Here is a 14,964-nt window from a genome sequence, read left to right as displayed (position 1 = left end):
TCCTTTTGAATTCATACAGCAATGAGCCAAGTCATATGTTCTGAATCATCCTAAGTTACCGTGTTGGCTGTGGTCAGTTGAGCCAGGGCCTCAAACACACTCAAGAGGGAGCTCACTCTTCCCTTTAGCAGGCTACCTGCTGCTTGAGGTGCACAGCAGGAAGGTGACTGAAGGAAGCTGTAGCTCTCATGTGGAAATCACTACACTGAAGCAGAGCAAAGCAGAAACTGTCAGTTCTTTCCCCAAAGCCAGTTCTCATAGACTGTACGGGCTTTGAAAAGAGCATTCTGTGGCCATCCATGCCCAGTGTCTGCCAACTCAGCGGAACTGAAAACAATCATGAAAGAATGGGCAGGCCAGTGCTGTGCCCTTCTGCAGGAAGAACTTTCCTTTGCTTCTCTCACTGACTACAGATCCTGATGTCCTCTATTTATTTCCTCTCTCCTATTTTCATTTCACTGAAAGAGCTTTCTGGCTTGAGCAGCCCTGGGACCCAGAAAACAGAGCCTTCCCCCAGATTCCCATACCAAATCTCTTACATGTATTTGTCAATGTATTGATTTAAATCAGGTAGATCAAGCCCTCTCAGAAACCATCTTAGGGTGTGCTATGGGCTGGAAGCGTTAACAACAGTGTGTCAATGTAGACCTAGCTGGCAGAAACAAGCAAGATTTCTGCAAAATAAACTTAGAATCATAGAACAGTTTGGGTTGGAAAGGACCTGGAGATCATCCAGTTCCAACCCCCTGCCATGGGCAGGGACACCTCACATTAAACCATGCCACCCAAGGCTCTGTCCAACCTGGCCTTGAACACCACCAGGGATGGAGCTCTGGTTCTGTGAGGCCACTTCTGCTCAGAGCCAGGGGTCACTCCCAAGAGGGAATCAAGGACTCTGCATGTGCCTGTTCTTCTTTCCATCAGGTGAGGGCAGGGGGTTTGAGATCGCTCAGGGTCGGCTGGGGCCTGGCCGAATCCACCACTGCATGAGGTCCCTTGGCGCAGCTGAAACCGCTCTGCAGCTCATGTGCCAGCGTGCGGCGCAGAGGGAGACCTTCGGCAAGAAACTCTATCACCACGTAAGCACCTTCCCTCTATGTCCCCATTCCTGTGCTCCAGGCACCACCCTTTGTTTTGCCTGCACAGAACCCTGGGACTCTAATAACAGGCACTGCAATAGATGTGCCCTAAGCTCGATCTTTTCTTCATAGTGCCTCAGGTAGCAAAGGAAAAACCCTATTGCAAGGCTCCCAGTTTTCACTAGAAACCATGGGATTTGACTGAAATCTGGCATTGTCCCAAGTATCACAGGTTAGGTAACTCTTCCTGCAACAAAACCATCTGCTACAAACATTGCCCAATTGAGGAACCCTCTGTGCTTTAAAGTCATTCATTTCTGTCTCAAAGCTAAATCTAAAACCTGCCCATGGCAGGAGGTTGGAACTGGATGATCCTAGGATCCTTTCCAACCCAAACCATTCCATGCTTCTGTGATTCTATTTCCCCTTGCAATGACTTGGATACCCTTTGCTGGATCTGAACACAGGTTTTGGCACCATGGTTTTTGGCTTTCTGCCTTCACTGATCAGTTTGGAATGCTCTGGAATTGAAATACTCTTGTGTGAGAGGAAGCATAATAAAAAGGTGACACTGTTTTTTTTATAGGAACCATCAGCATTTAGTAGTTGCTTATCACATGTCAAGTGTTCCTACATGTGTTTCAAGAGCTAGGATGACTTCATTGGAAAAAACAAGGGCAATGGAAAGAGGAAGCTGAATTAGTGCCTGGCACAGGTTAAAGAAGTTTGTACAGATCCAGAGGGAATCATCTTACATATCCCTTTTCCAGTTGTGTCAGACGCCAACCAACTTCCATTCACAACCATAACCCAGAGTTCATGCATTGCATGAGGTGCACTCTATGTCTCAGCAGCTCAGCAAAGTAAAACTGGTGCTGATGCAGCAGCAGAGCTCCCCTAGAGCTGGGAGGAACCTGTGCTATGAGGCTGCCTTGGGGAGCAGAGGCTGTCACTACCCTTCTGGAGGCAGCAGGGTGTAGCTGAACCCCTCCAGCCGAGCTCAGACCACCTTTGCTGCCATGAGGCTTCACACTGACACGAGCACTGCGTGTTTCTTCATGCCTTCATGGCTACAACATCCCCGCTCCAGGCAGCTTTTGCGCTGACAAACATCCCATGAGCAGGGTTTGGTTTTGCTGTGGTATGTTGGCTGAAAGGGGAATTAGCTGAGAGGAGCAGGGAAGGGCTGCCAAGGCCATAACTTTGTTTGGATCAAGGCAGCTACTGATTTATCATCAGCAGTGTGAACAGGCAGTTGTGGCAGTTATCAGCCCCGCTGCAGCTGTGCACATGACACACCACCACCAGTACTTGATACAAAACAGAACCAATTCCTCTCCCTTTTCACCTCCCACTGGCTGTAGCCTGAGGCATGTTAGACAGAGAGAGGGTTGTCAATCCTAGTGGGTAAAGGAAAGCAGTAAAAAAAGCAGGCATTGAGGGGGTTTGGGGAAAAGGGGAGCAGGCAGTGGTGGGACCAGGAACTGGGTGTGCCAGACTGGAGTTTTTCCCCTTTTCCTCTTTCCTGCCAGGAAAAAAAACTTCTTCCCATTGAGTATTCTATCAGACAAGTGGTTTCTTTCTTTTTAGCTCATCCATGCATTAAACTACCTTTAATTTGCCTCCAAGGGATGCTGAAAGCAAGGGGTGTCCTCCTTGGGGCAGGGCTTCCCAAGCAGGCTGGGAGTATTCACAGCCTGCTGCTGGCTTTGCTTTCTGCAGGAGGTTGTTGCACACTGGATCGCTGAATGTCGCCTCGGCATAGAACAGGCTCGGCTGCTCACGCTGAGAACAGCCAGCAAGATCGATGCGCTGGGCAACAGAAAAGCAAGGAAAGAGGTAAAACTGCTTTTGGTAGCCTCAGGCTAGGACTTGGCCCTGCAATAGCTGTGCATCCAACTGCCTGAAACACAAGCTAAAGCACAGCGCTAAGCATAGCGTAACTTTGTGTTGAAAATAGATGGTCTTGAGCTGTGCTTTTGATTGGTATGAGCTTGGAAAGGGTTCTCAGTTAAAAACTCTGGGCTCCATCTGATGAAGTTGTTAAAAGTTAAAGAAGCTCAAGTATTTCTTCCCTGTCTCAATACAATGAGAGGTTTGGGTGACTGGAAACAGTTCTACCTTACCCAGGTAAGCCCTCATCCAAGCCCAGGTGGAGGAATGGGCTGTGAGCTGCCAATCTCAGTAGAAGGGTTAGGTAAGCATTTTCACTTCATTACGAAACTCTTACTAATAATGTGGGTTCTCTTCTAACTCCAGGTAGCCATGACCAAAGTGGTTGTCCCTCGAGCCGTGCTTAAAGTGATTGACTGTGCAATCCAAGTGTGTGGGGGAGCAGGAGTTTCCCAGGATTTTCCTTTGGCTTTTATGTGAGTAAAGACAACCTCCGCTGTAGCTTCTGAGCATTCCTTCTAAAATCATTTTATAACCCATTTCACCTCAGATAGCCTGAAATAATGGTCTTTATGCCTTTAAGCTAGAAAGAGCTCAAACCATTTGGTTTTACAATTCAATTCCATTGCAATTGAAGTGCTTTACCTTACCTGAAACAGTTCGTAGCAGCACAGAGGGCCTGTTCCTAAAGCTTTGAGGAAAAGCAAACCTTCCCTTTTTCCATCCCACATACCTCAGGCCTGCCAGGAAGATTCTGCTGCAGCATCTCCTGCACGATCACCTTTTCAAAGAGGTTATTGTCACAAGGGATGGCTGGAGCAAACAGTGCAGAGTGCTCCTGCTCCCCCTAACCCAGCTCTCCCCACAGGTTTGCCTACATCCGGACCTTGCGCCTGGCAGATGGGCCCGACGAGGTTCATCTCTCGACCATCGCAAAGTGGGAGCTGCTTGAGCAGTCCAAGAAGCTAACAGCAAAAATCTAACATCAGCACAAAGCACCCTGCAGGCAGGAAGGGCTCCGGAAGGATGTTGTTCAGTGCAATAGTGTTGTTTAAGGTAAAACTGAATACAACAACTTGGTTCTGCCTTATAGAATCATAGAATGGATTGGGTTGGAAAGGACCTTAAGAACATCCAGTTCATACCCTCTGCCATGGGCAGGGATGCCTTGAAGCAGTACACATGCTCTCTTTACTTGCATTTTACACTTACTTACTAATCAGGGGCTTGCTTTTAAAACCTTGCAGAGTGCCTTGTAAATACCAGAGTGTGGCTGGGTTTTCCAACACTAAATTAAATCTATTTTCTAACAGCCCTAAAGTTCCTTCTTTGCTCTGAGCCAAAGCCTTCTTTACCCTTTAGTGTAGGCAAAGCAGTTTTAGCTCAGCAGTTTCACCCCGTGTAGTTTATTGCAAGCTGGGCAATGGCCAGAAGCCCTGTTCAGCCATACTCAAGTTCAAGGCTCTGACCGCTCTTGTTTCCCACACCTTTAAAGAACAGCTTCATAAGGCCACCACCTTTTCTCTCATTAACAAGGCTCTTAATTCCCTTTATTTTAAAATTTTCTGTACATATGAATGATCTGTATAATGTACACTCAATATAGAAAGTTTTTATATACTGGATAATGTATAGAACATTTCACAATTACACTAATTTCTTACATAACGTCAACTTTAAGGTTGGTTTTTTTGCTGAAGCTCTGTCAATTTGGTCAAGCCAGTTATACATACGAATGTCTAATGCTGTCTGATCTCAGGAAGAAGAGAATGTTAATGATTAAGGACATCAGTGAACCGGTGCAGGGACAAACCCTTTGCAAGTCATGTTCAATGGGAGTGCTCATGTCAGACTGGGAAGAGGGGGGGATGCCCTTTTAGTGGGGGTGGGTGAGGTCCAAGTGATTTTAGCCCAGTTCCTCTAGACTGTAGCTCAACTCCAGTCGTGCTAATTCATAAAATATAAAAACTAGGAAAGTTTGATTCACAGTCTTGTAAACAAATAGAAAGGAACAAAATGTGCTTACGTACAACAAGAAAAAAAGCTTCTTGTGTACCCATTTCAGCTGATCCACAGAGTGCTTCCTTGTGGTACAGTGTGACAGAATCACTGACTTTTCCCTAAAAAAAGAAGAACCAAACAAGTCTTAGAAAAAGGAATAACACTGTCTTAAACACTTGGAAAAGGCAGTAAGTTCACTTCAGAGCGTTGGAGGAAAGTGCTGTTCCTCATCACTGGCCACGCTGCCTTCGCCTCTTTCACACGGGTCTGCAGTCCTTAGCTGCCGTCTCCCACTTCGTTGTCTACCGGGGGTGGTACGTGGGGCATTACAGATGCTGTCGTCCCTGCAGTGAGGTAACCAGCGACTCCAGGGCCTTTTGGGAGGAAAACACAGCGCTGGTGAGGAACCTTGAACCCAAAGAGCAACTGAGTAGCTTGATCCCCTCTGGTACCACTCAAACACATCATTTAAGTCAACCAGACACCTTAAACAAGAACATGTCAGAGTTTCCATTTAGTTCTTTGGAATCTGGGAATAGCAGGAATTCCAGGTAACTCAGCCCACTAAGTGGAGTGGCTTGTGGAGGCCATTCTCAGACTTGCTCAGCATTGTTTATTCTGATGTGCCAAATGAGTTCCAGAGGAACCCCAACCACTCTCCAACCCACCTGCACCATGGATATGGCACTGAGGAGGGAGTGCCTGGCCTTTACTAATGGGAGGATCCACTGCAGGAGCGAGGTGAGTTTGGGTGAGCATCCCACCACTGCTTCAGCACTGCAGGGGGGTCTCAGTGAAGGAAGTGCAGAGGGCTGCCTTGTGCTTTAGGCAGCTCTTAGTGCCTCTGGCTAGGAAGAGGAACAGCATTCTTGGGATACACAAACTGTATCAGAGGTACAGAACTCCTCACCATCAATACATCTCGATGTCAGTAACTGGAGGGGTGGGCAGTTTTGCACTGCAGACAAAGCCCGTCTCCATTGAAGCTTAAGAGTTTAAAATGTATAGAGATTTCCAAACACAACCAGAACTGCTGCTGCAGCAGGAGGTATTCCAACAGCAGCTCTTACCAGATTTAACGACTGTAATAAACTGCCAACCCACAACATGCTCCTGCATCGATACAGTGATCAACTTGGTGTTAGACCTTCAACCCACTCTGCTGATCTTCAGCAGGGTAAGTTCTGCTGCATCCTTAATGCTCCCCCCTTAAGTAATCCTCACCGAGTTCCCCCAGATTTGCTACCCCTTCATGCCCCAGCCTCCCTCCTCACACCACAGCCTGGAGCCAGAACATGAGTGGCATTTATCTTCTTGCAAACAGTCCTCCACTTGTCCTGCAAGCAAGAGAGCAAAGCTAACAGGGTCTGTGGTAACAAAAGCTGTCTGGCTTCAGAACAGGCTTCTCTTTGCCAGCCCAGCAGCAGCATCTGCCCAGGGCCAGTCCCACTTCTACATGTCCTGCTGCAAACATTCCGCTAGTTCTTTTGTCTCTCAAGCTTTTCCACCACAGAGGATTCCTAACACACTTCACAAGTTTAGTAGTACCAGTGAGTATCAGCCACTGCAGTTGTTAGTTTTATGCCCCTGTGTGTTGAAGGTGGCATGTTTATCAGTGCTCTGCAGTTTGGGCCCACACGTTTGTTACAGTTCGGACATGCATCTACAACTTGGGAGTGCAGCAAGTGCGTTTGCAAGATGGTATCTACCTGCTTTAGAGAGCTACACAGAAGTGAGCAAGCTGCCTGGCAGAGCAGATCTAAAGCCCACTTCTCAGGTGAAGGGGACTGCTGCCAGTTAGAAGGGAAGGAGAAGAGACACCTGAGGGAAGAGAAACAAGCAAGGGAAGTTTCAAGGGAAGTGCAAATAGCAAAGCAATTTGAAGCAAGACATAAGGCAGAATACAAGATAAAGCAGGTTAAAAATAAAGCTTGTAGTTTGGTTTCCATCAAATACAGCTTATAGTTTAGTTTCCATCTATACTTGGCATTTCTACAGCATCTTCATTCTACATTTGCAAGCACTTACACATTAGGCAACTGAAATGCAGCAGAGGCCTTAAGGAACTGGACAGCTGTATTACCCCCAGTCTCAAGCCTGACGATGCCTGGTAGAGTTTCAGTTCTTGGCCAGTAATCCACCAGCATTTACTTCACATTTCTCATGACAGTATTTATGAGATACCCAGCTCCAAGTGAATCAAGTGTTCTTTGTCAAAGCAGCATTAAATGGTACAATAAACTCAAAACTCCTGTTCCGACCTGAAGTGCTGAGTCTTTCCTGTATGGAAAGTCTTGCCATATACCTGCTCTCAAAATACTAACCATCGCTTCCAGAACATCTAAAGCCTGACTTAAGAAAGGTTCTTGCTTCATTTTCTCAAGACACACGCAAGAAAACGTTCCCTGTCTCTGTGGCCATCCGATGTGTACCTTGTTAATTCACTCACACTCAAAAGCTTTACCAAGATTACTACACTGGGTTAGAGAAAAAGCTCCATGTGGCACAGGGGAGTGTTCATATTGTCACAAAGGCCTTGAAAACCTCACCTGGGAGCCTAGGCTTGTAAGACTGAGCATCAGCTGATAGCTACTGAGGAGGCAGGCATCTGTACCATGCAGGGCTTTAGACAAAGCTTGCTACGATGCTGTTATACAAAGTATTTTCAGATACAGCAACAACTCTGTGACAGCAAAGTTCTGGATTGTGATACAGCAGAATATAGTCAGATGTGTCTGTCAAGTGCTGCATGTCAATGAAGGGAGAACCAGAACTTGATTTGCTATGACTTTACTGTCCCAGGATTATGTTCACCCAGTGCAAGTCCCAGCAAGGATGTTCACAGCAGTTGCTATCCTTTGTGGGTTCACAGTACACAGCACAGCTACAATGATCTTCTGCACTGTTTAGGATGCAGTGGGACTGAAGTGCCATCACAGGCTTGGTGGTGCCATCACAGGCTTGGTGGCACCAGCAGGGCACTCCAGAGCGCACCACAGATACATTTAGGCCACAAGCTCTGTGTACAGGCATGAGGATGTTCCCAAAACACATGGGCCCTGCCAGTGCTCTGAGTCTGACTGGAACATGGGCTCACACCTGAGCTGTTCACTTCCAAACTGCTCCAACACTACTGCTCCAGACCTACCACTAACACACCCTGATTCACGTGGCACAGTTCAAACAGTCTCAGTGATTCTGAGCAGAGGTCACTCCTCCCCAAAACCCTGGAAAACAGCAGGCTCTGCAACTCAAACTGATCCTGAGAAAGCCTGGAAAGATACTGTCATCCATTAGTTCTCATCACACCTCTGCTTTATCACTACAGGGTAGTGGCAAGACTTGCCAGTGTCCAGACTCCACTGCACTGATATTTTATATGTAGGTACAGCAAAGACACTGCAGAAAATACATTCTCAACCACAAAAGTTTGGCTTTTGATAAGTGTTTTAAGAACTTACTGTACTTTTGCAGCACTGAGTGTTCAGGCCACACAATGGCTCTAGATCCTGAGGATAAACTGTATCTCCAGAGTCAATGACAAGTAACAGTTCAATAGGATGCAGGACATAAATAGGAAAGGGTTACTAACCTGTGAGGTATCCTGCTGTTTGTGTCTCAGAAATGAACAAGTCATGTTTCTGATCCTTGAAGGCACTCCACACAGAAGAACGAGACAGGATTTCATTTACCTACAGTTGTTGAAGAGATTAGCAAGATGAGCAAGGGACATTTGTAACGTTCCAGGGGAACAAACCCATTCTCTAGAACCAAACCATTGCACAGGTATTGCACAGCAATAGTTCAGGCTACAGCGTGGAACCTCACAGTTCCAAGGAAACTGTATCAACGGTTTTTCCCCTGTGAATTGTGCAGCTGAACTTCATGAGCCTCCTGCATTATGGGAAGTCATTCAGTTGCTTGACTTTCTTCCCCATTCCCCAGTTCAGGTGACAAGGAAAAGCAAACCCTGCAAGCAGCCACTTGCCATGAACCTAGAGCTGACCTACAACAGGATGTTTCCTGTACTACAGCAAGATAGGGACAGCCTAGAGGAAAAACCCATCCCCAGTTTCCCTCCTACTGATAAAGCTTTCAACACAAGGGTAAGAGTAAGGCACCAAGAACTAGCAGTTACTGGGACAGATTTTACTTGCTTCAATATACATCCCTAACACTGCTGCAGTTGCTTGGGATTTGTCTTTTATTGGCACTCCTCACAAGAATCAAACCAATGACTTCTTCACCAGAGATGGAGACCTTCCAACCCATAATGATTCTGTAGTTTCATGACATTAATGTTTTAGATGGAATGATGCACATGAGAGCCAGACGATGAAACAAGAGATGCTGAGTTTGATGCCCAGTGAAGGACCGGTCAGTACTCACCTGTTCTCCATACTGCAGGCTGCGAGACATGGACTTCAGAGTTTTAACAATCTGAGCTTTTGTTGCAGCTGGGCTTTCCAGGTTCTCGAGACCAACCCCTTCAAGCAGCTTTAGAAGGTAGGGGACCAAGTCTGCCTTCAGAGCCTGCACACATACCCAAAGGAGTTGTCTTAACATAGACTAGGAAGTTCCATACAGAGGTTTTACATTACTGTGTTAGTGTGAACCACGAGTGCCAAGAGCTATTACCAAGTATGTACAGGAGAAAGCACAGGTACTGTCCAGCAGTTCTATGTCTAGCTGTAAGCTCAGTTGAATTAGCTGGCATTCCTCTGGCTTTCTTAGCAGACAAAAGCCAACGCTATTCTTATGCATTAAGGTTCACTGCTAGGGTAAGACCTTGTACAGGTCTGCATTCTGGAGAGAGGACTGACTTCCAACTTCTCCTACATGAAAAGCACCTTAGATAGATGGATTCTGGGAAGCCTCCTGGACACTGAAGTAGAACATACATCCTGTTCTTATGAGCAGTTTAGATACCCAAATGTAATCACGTATTTTACAGTCTGACAATGTACTACTTACTTGGGCCACCAAGTCATTCTGTTCCTTCTGAAACATTCGATTAAGTGCTTCACAGGCTACACCAACTATATCTGATCTCTTTTTCATTCCATTCATGAGAGGGCTGATGGTCTCTAGCGATGCCATTGCTCGAACACAAAGCTACAAAGAGACAGAAACATCCAGAGTACTTTATTTTATGCTAAGCTTGATGAGTATGGCAGATATGGTCAGCCAAGGCCATCAGTTTCTCAGTGTATTTAATTTATCAACTCCCCATCAATTAGCTGCAAGTTCCTGCTCATCTGGCACACAGTATTTATCATTACATTAAGGCCCTTCTAGGAACAGTGTTAAACAACAGAAATAACTCTAGTGATGCTTTTCTCTCCCCTTGAGCACTCAGAGGACTCCTTACCTCATTGTCAGACAGTATGTGCACGACACGAATGGCACTTTTAGGAATGGCGTTGTTCTTGTGATTCATAGCTTGGATTATCTTGTGAAGATGACCAAGTGGAGGAACTTGATCAGCCAGCTGAGGCTGGGCACTGAACAAGCACACAGTTGCTGTGGTAATGGTTTCTAAGGTTTCCCCCTGCAGAAGACGAGCACAAAGTGTAACTCAGCAAAGCCTCACGTCTCACACCATCACAGCAATGTTCCTCACTTGCTCTGCATCACACACTTTTAACTCTAATGCTTTTATCATGTCACTCTGAAGTTGCTAAAACAAGAAGTTTAGAACGTGATCAGCTCCAGCAGTGACAGACATTCACTAGTTTCATGAACACACATCACACAACAAATCCTAAGCACTCTTTCCAGTGGCTAGAGAAGCCAGTGTCCGGCTGCAGCCTCTGTGTGCACAGCAGCACACACACCAATGTGCTCGCTGGCAGCGTGACAGTGTGGATGGATGTTTAGGCTGACCACCTGAATCCTTAAAGGGTCTGCTTGCTGTGTTCTGCATGCCTATACAAAGTGCTGCCACATCCAAAGATGACCATTATAGTCAATGTGCAAGTTGTCTCCCTCCCTGCAAGACTAAGGATACATCCGGACAGCATTTAAAACACAGGCTTTAGTAATTAACATTAAGTTAGACTTGAACATGGTTCTTATTCAAACTGTAACACATTCATTCTACTGCATTCTACTGTTGTTAGATGGCAGCCTGGTGTATGTCACAGTTTACACCAGAATGGGAAACCAGTGTTGCAGAAGGACATGAGAAGTGTCAAGAGTTGAAAACTTCTAAGCATGATAGAACAAGTGCTATTTGCTTAGGTTGGTCAGTCATGGGATAATTTAAGACACTTTAATAGTTAAGCCTCATCTCTAACACAGAAAAAGCCTCTAAGACCTACTGAAGCTAGTTCTATGCTTTCAGGGACTTTAAATGCACTGACTCATGCTCAGAAGTCGCCTAAATACATCTGCATGCTTTTATAGAGAGCCAGAAAAGAGACCAAAAAGCATCATGTAAGAAAGTGTGAGAATCTAAGTTACTCAGATACTAAAAGACTAAAAGCTTAAAACTGCTAAAGAAATCCAAAGAGCAGAATCAGAAAATCCATCTTACATGGGGGTTATTCTTCTCCAGCAGTTCAGTAAACTTTTCCAACAGTGCAATGAGAAATTCTCTTGGTTTCCGTAAAACCCAGGCCGGCTGGGCAATAAAAATCCTTAGGAAGACTCCCCCCACTGAAAGTTCACCTTCTGCCTCACCATACACCACAGCAAAGTCTTCAGGAAGCTGTTGATTGTAAAGCAGAGTTATTGGCAAGGGCATTTGTGAGAGCTGACATCGCTCCTTTAACATCACGGCTCTAGGGGTAAGGGTCACTGAACTAAATGTATTCTCCAAAACCAAGGGACACTTCATCTTGAAGGAACACCACGTAAAGAAGCAAGAGAACAGTGCAGGCAGTACTGCTACAGTGGAACACAGGTAACTGAATCTACATCTATCGTAGTTCAAGAGAAACACCAGCAACAAGACTGATAAAACAGCCCTTTCCCTCCTTCCTTGTACACCTCAAGGGATGGTTTCTCACCATCAACCATCAAAGCTTCCAGTTTCCACCTGCATCTAAACAGCCATCCTTGCATGTGTTCAGTTGTTTTAATGTTGAACTGTTGGCAGCAAGTCATACCAGGCCTTTCTCAGATCCTGGGAAGTAACTACAGACTGAAGCGTCTCACTGACATACCTGACATGATAGAATGGACAGTGATTTCTGAGACTCGGCAGCTTCCTGAACATTTACAAAGAGCAGGTTTACTGCAACAATATAACCAGTGACAGAACTTTTCCCAGTAAATCCATATTCTCCTTTGCTGCTGACTTTTGGCGAGTTTTAGAATGAGCTGAACTGTCAGGAAATTCAGGCTATTACTGGCAAAACCACTGCCAATGCAATGTCTGAGTTCAAGGCACCAGAAACAACAAAAGCATCAATTCAACATTAAAACAGTTATGTTAGCACAGAAGTAAGTTCCGGTTGGTACTTTAAGACAAAAGCCTGCCAGAGATTTACATACATGCAGATACTATCAGCTGGCTTTAGTCTCCCTGGATGCACTCGACACAGAAACAGTGTACTCTTACCTTCCAGTTAGTGTCAGGGTTGTCTCTCTGAAGTTTAAAGTGCCTTCAAAAAGAAAGTACATTTTCACAAGCAGTGAAAGAAGCAGTTTCTCCTGCTTGACACCTCAGCCTCCCCCCTTGTTGTGAAGGAGTTCCACTTTTTGACCCCATTTCCTCCTCTGTGTAACCCTCCCTCCCAAATCTTACAGCAGCGAGCAAACACCTGGATTGTGCATAAGCTGCACTTGCATCACTGAGTAACAGCTACAATATGCAGTGAACAAGTTCCTTCTCACTGAAGTCTGCCTTTTACAGGCAGAACTGTCTGACAGTGCTATAGCAACTCTGGTTTACTGCCACCAAAAGAGCCTCAGTTAAGAAAGGAGTTAGTAGGTCTCCACATACTCAAGCATCATTTCTCGAACTGTTGTTGATACTTTCTCCCTGGAGTTGTCATTCCAAATTAACTCGGGATTTTCATGAGTTCCCTCAAAGATATGAACAGCAGCTTCAGGGTTGTCTCTCATGGCATCCATGAAGACTCCAGGTAAAAACTTCATCAGTGTAATCCTAACCTAGAAATGATGAACAGAATTGACACCTAGTAACTGCAAGACACAGTAACTGACAGAACAGAGAACTCCAGGAAGTCCAAGTATCTGTAGTGCTATCATGCCAACTGCTAGAACACAACAGCACCAAACAACAGTGCAATCATTTTAAATACTGCTAGCCTCAGACTGGTGACAGGTCTCAAATCTGGGGACCTAAAGTCATTACAACTCAAAACCAAGCTGCGTAGAGCAGGTACAGTAAATACAACTGCTGCTAGAAGTCTGCTCACCCTTCTGAAAAAGCTAGATTGCTTTTCATATGAACGTTTCAGTCACTGAACAGGTTTTATTCTTTTGTTATGTCTTTACAGCAAGGCAGGTAATATCAGGACAAGAGTTCCAACAAGACCTCAAGATCCTTACCTTTGGACCCACCAGTTTATCTGCAGTCATTTTGGCAAAGAGCTCTGCTGTTTGGGCTCGAACCTGCGGGTGAGTTGAGTTGCAAAACATATCTAGTAAGTAGATTAAAGCACCTGTACAGAGAGATGGGAAAACACTCAAGGTTTCTGCTGGTCACAAGTAGTATGTATTCACCAGTTCCACACTGATTGTTCTAAAGGGAAGAGGAGGATTTGACCGCTGTATTCACTTTAAGTCCTGTGCTGCAGAACCATTTGCTTTCAGTGAGCACCGTACCTTTTGCCATGGCCTCTTTGATTATTTTTGTGCTAGATGTCAAAGCATACAAAGTCTCAAGGACGAGCTGCCGACCTGTCAAAACCAAAAGTATCGAGAACTTTGATTAGTTAATAGTCTTTATGGCACAAAGAGGAACTAAACAGATCTTAACAGAAAGCTGTATCAAAACTGCAATTAAGCTTGTGATGATTTCAAGCTTAGAGATTTCTGGCTAAACTCAGTTAAGGAATGTCCTATTGTACATTTTAGTGTGGCACAACTTCTTCATCTACCTCAATTGAGATACCTCAGCTCCTTAAGTTAGTTAGTCAGTAAATACCACACACTTCAAATACTTGCAATGCCCGTGTTTCAGCTCACACATTTAAGACAGCAAACAGGTTACTGAAATGCTGTTTTTGCCTAAATCTCTGTAGTAAGCTCAGCCAGCTGCATTCTAATTAATTTCTGAGTTGGAAACCCTTTGCCTTGCAACACTTAAGGATCATATAGTACATACTTGAAGGTAAGGAATGCAGGAGTGCCAGTAAGTTCGCAAGAACCATTGCCTCAGCAATGTTGTTAACACATTCTTGGTTACTTGTCACTATGTTCACCACCTGTAAAAGACCACAAACAGCACCTGATTATACTCCAGCTTAAGACACTGCCCAGAAAATGTAGTGTAGGAAGCCAATCACCTCACTGGCCAACACAGCTAGTATCTATAACGCTTATTCCCATCACCAGATTGTCTTCTCACCTCAGATGGGAGCAAGGACAGAGGCAAGAAACTGTCAGGTATTCCTCCAAGGAGGAACTGACACCTTGGAACCCCAATCTTAATCCTTTTTAGGTAACTAACAGTTACCCAGTCAGTTTTGTTTATGCTGATTCTGTACAGCATCCAGACAAGGGGATTTGTGGTTGGTTGGTTGGTTTGGGTTTTTACCTCCAGAGCCAACTGCTGCACCTGGCCAGCTCCATGAACACGCAGAAGGGAGAATATCAACTTAAAGTGACCTATGCATTCACACTCAGAACCTGCAAGAGACCAAGTACGTTATTCTCTTCATGTTAGCCAAGGCATTTACTGAAAGCTGTCCCAAGACCACATTTCACTTTACAGAGGTGTTAAAAGAATGCATGTGTGTATATAGCCTGCCACAGTAGTTACAAGATCTACAGGACAGCACCTGCTAAAGGGTTA

The 14,964-nt window shown here is 45.2% G+C and overlaps 2 protein-coding genes across 4 annotated transcripts in view; one reads left to right on the top strand and one right to left on the bottom strand.

Annotated features, from left to right (window-relative positions):
* The window catches only part of ACAD11 (acyl-CoA dehydrogenase family member 11), a 31,364-nt gene extending 26,718 nt beyond the window's left edge, over positions 1-4,646 (top strand). Inside the window, exons 17-20 of the mRNA XM_061374843.1 lie at positions 925-1,079; positions 2,802-2,918; positions 3,339-3,448; positions 3,841-4,646. Of these exons, the coding sequence (XP_061230827.1) occupies positions 925-1,079; positions 2,802-2,918; positions 3,339-3,448; positions 3,841-3,955 (497 nt within the window). The 3' untranslated portion in view covers positions 3,956-4,646. The remainder of the gene's footprint in view (positions 1-924; positions 1,080-2,801; positions 2,919-3,338; positions 3,449-3,840) is intronic.
* The window catches only part of DNAJC13 (DnaJ heat shock protein family (Hsp40) member C13), a 54,639-nt gene continuing 44,163 nt past the window's right edge, over positions 4,489-14,964 (bottom strand). For 2 of the 3 annotated variants that reach the window (XM_061374841.1, XM_061374842.1), the window contains 12 exons: positions 14,707-14,798; positions 14,275-14,374; positions 13,773-13,847; positions 13,497-13,609; positions 12,925-13,094; positions 12,541-12,583; positions 11,512-11,685; positions 10,345-10,524; positions 9,948-10,088; positions 9,363-9,506; positions 8,566-8,665; positions 4,489-5,347 (listed from right to left, as the gene is read on the bottom strand). In XM_061374841.1, the coding sequence (XP_061230825.1) occupies positions 5,250-5,347; positions 8,566-8,665; positions 9,363-9,506; positions 9,948-10,088; positions 10,345-10,524; positions 11,512-11,685; positions 12,541-12,583; positions 12,925-13,094; positions 13,497-13,609; positions 13,773-13,847; positions 14,275-14,374; positions 14,707-14,798 (1,430 nt within the window). In that variant the 3' untranslated portion in view covers positions 4,489-5,249. Of the gene's footprint in view, positions 5,348-6,682; positions 6,795-8,565; positions 8,666-9,362; positions 9,507-9,947; positions 10,089-10,344; positions 10,525-11,511; positions 11,686-12,540; positions 12,584-12,924; positions 13,095-13,496; positions 13,610-13,772; positions 13,848-14,274; positions 14,375-14,706; positions 14,799-14,964 lie in introns of all 3 variants that reach the window. The other variant, XR_009728684.1, reaches the window with a different exon arrangement.

This window comes from Neopsephotus bourkii, unplaced genomic scaffold (assembly GCF_033783945.1).
Source record: "Neopsephotus bourkii isolate Nb327-2 ecotype Australia unplaced genomic scaffold, CSIRO-AGI_Nbou_v1 NB_1655, whole genome shotgun sequence".
Lineage (NCBI taxonomy): Eukaryota > Metazoa > Chordata > Aves > Psittaciformes > Psittacidae > Neopsephotus > Neopsephotus bourkii.
This window is presented reverse-complemented; position numbering and strand designations above follow the sequence as displayed.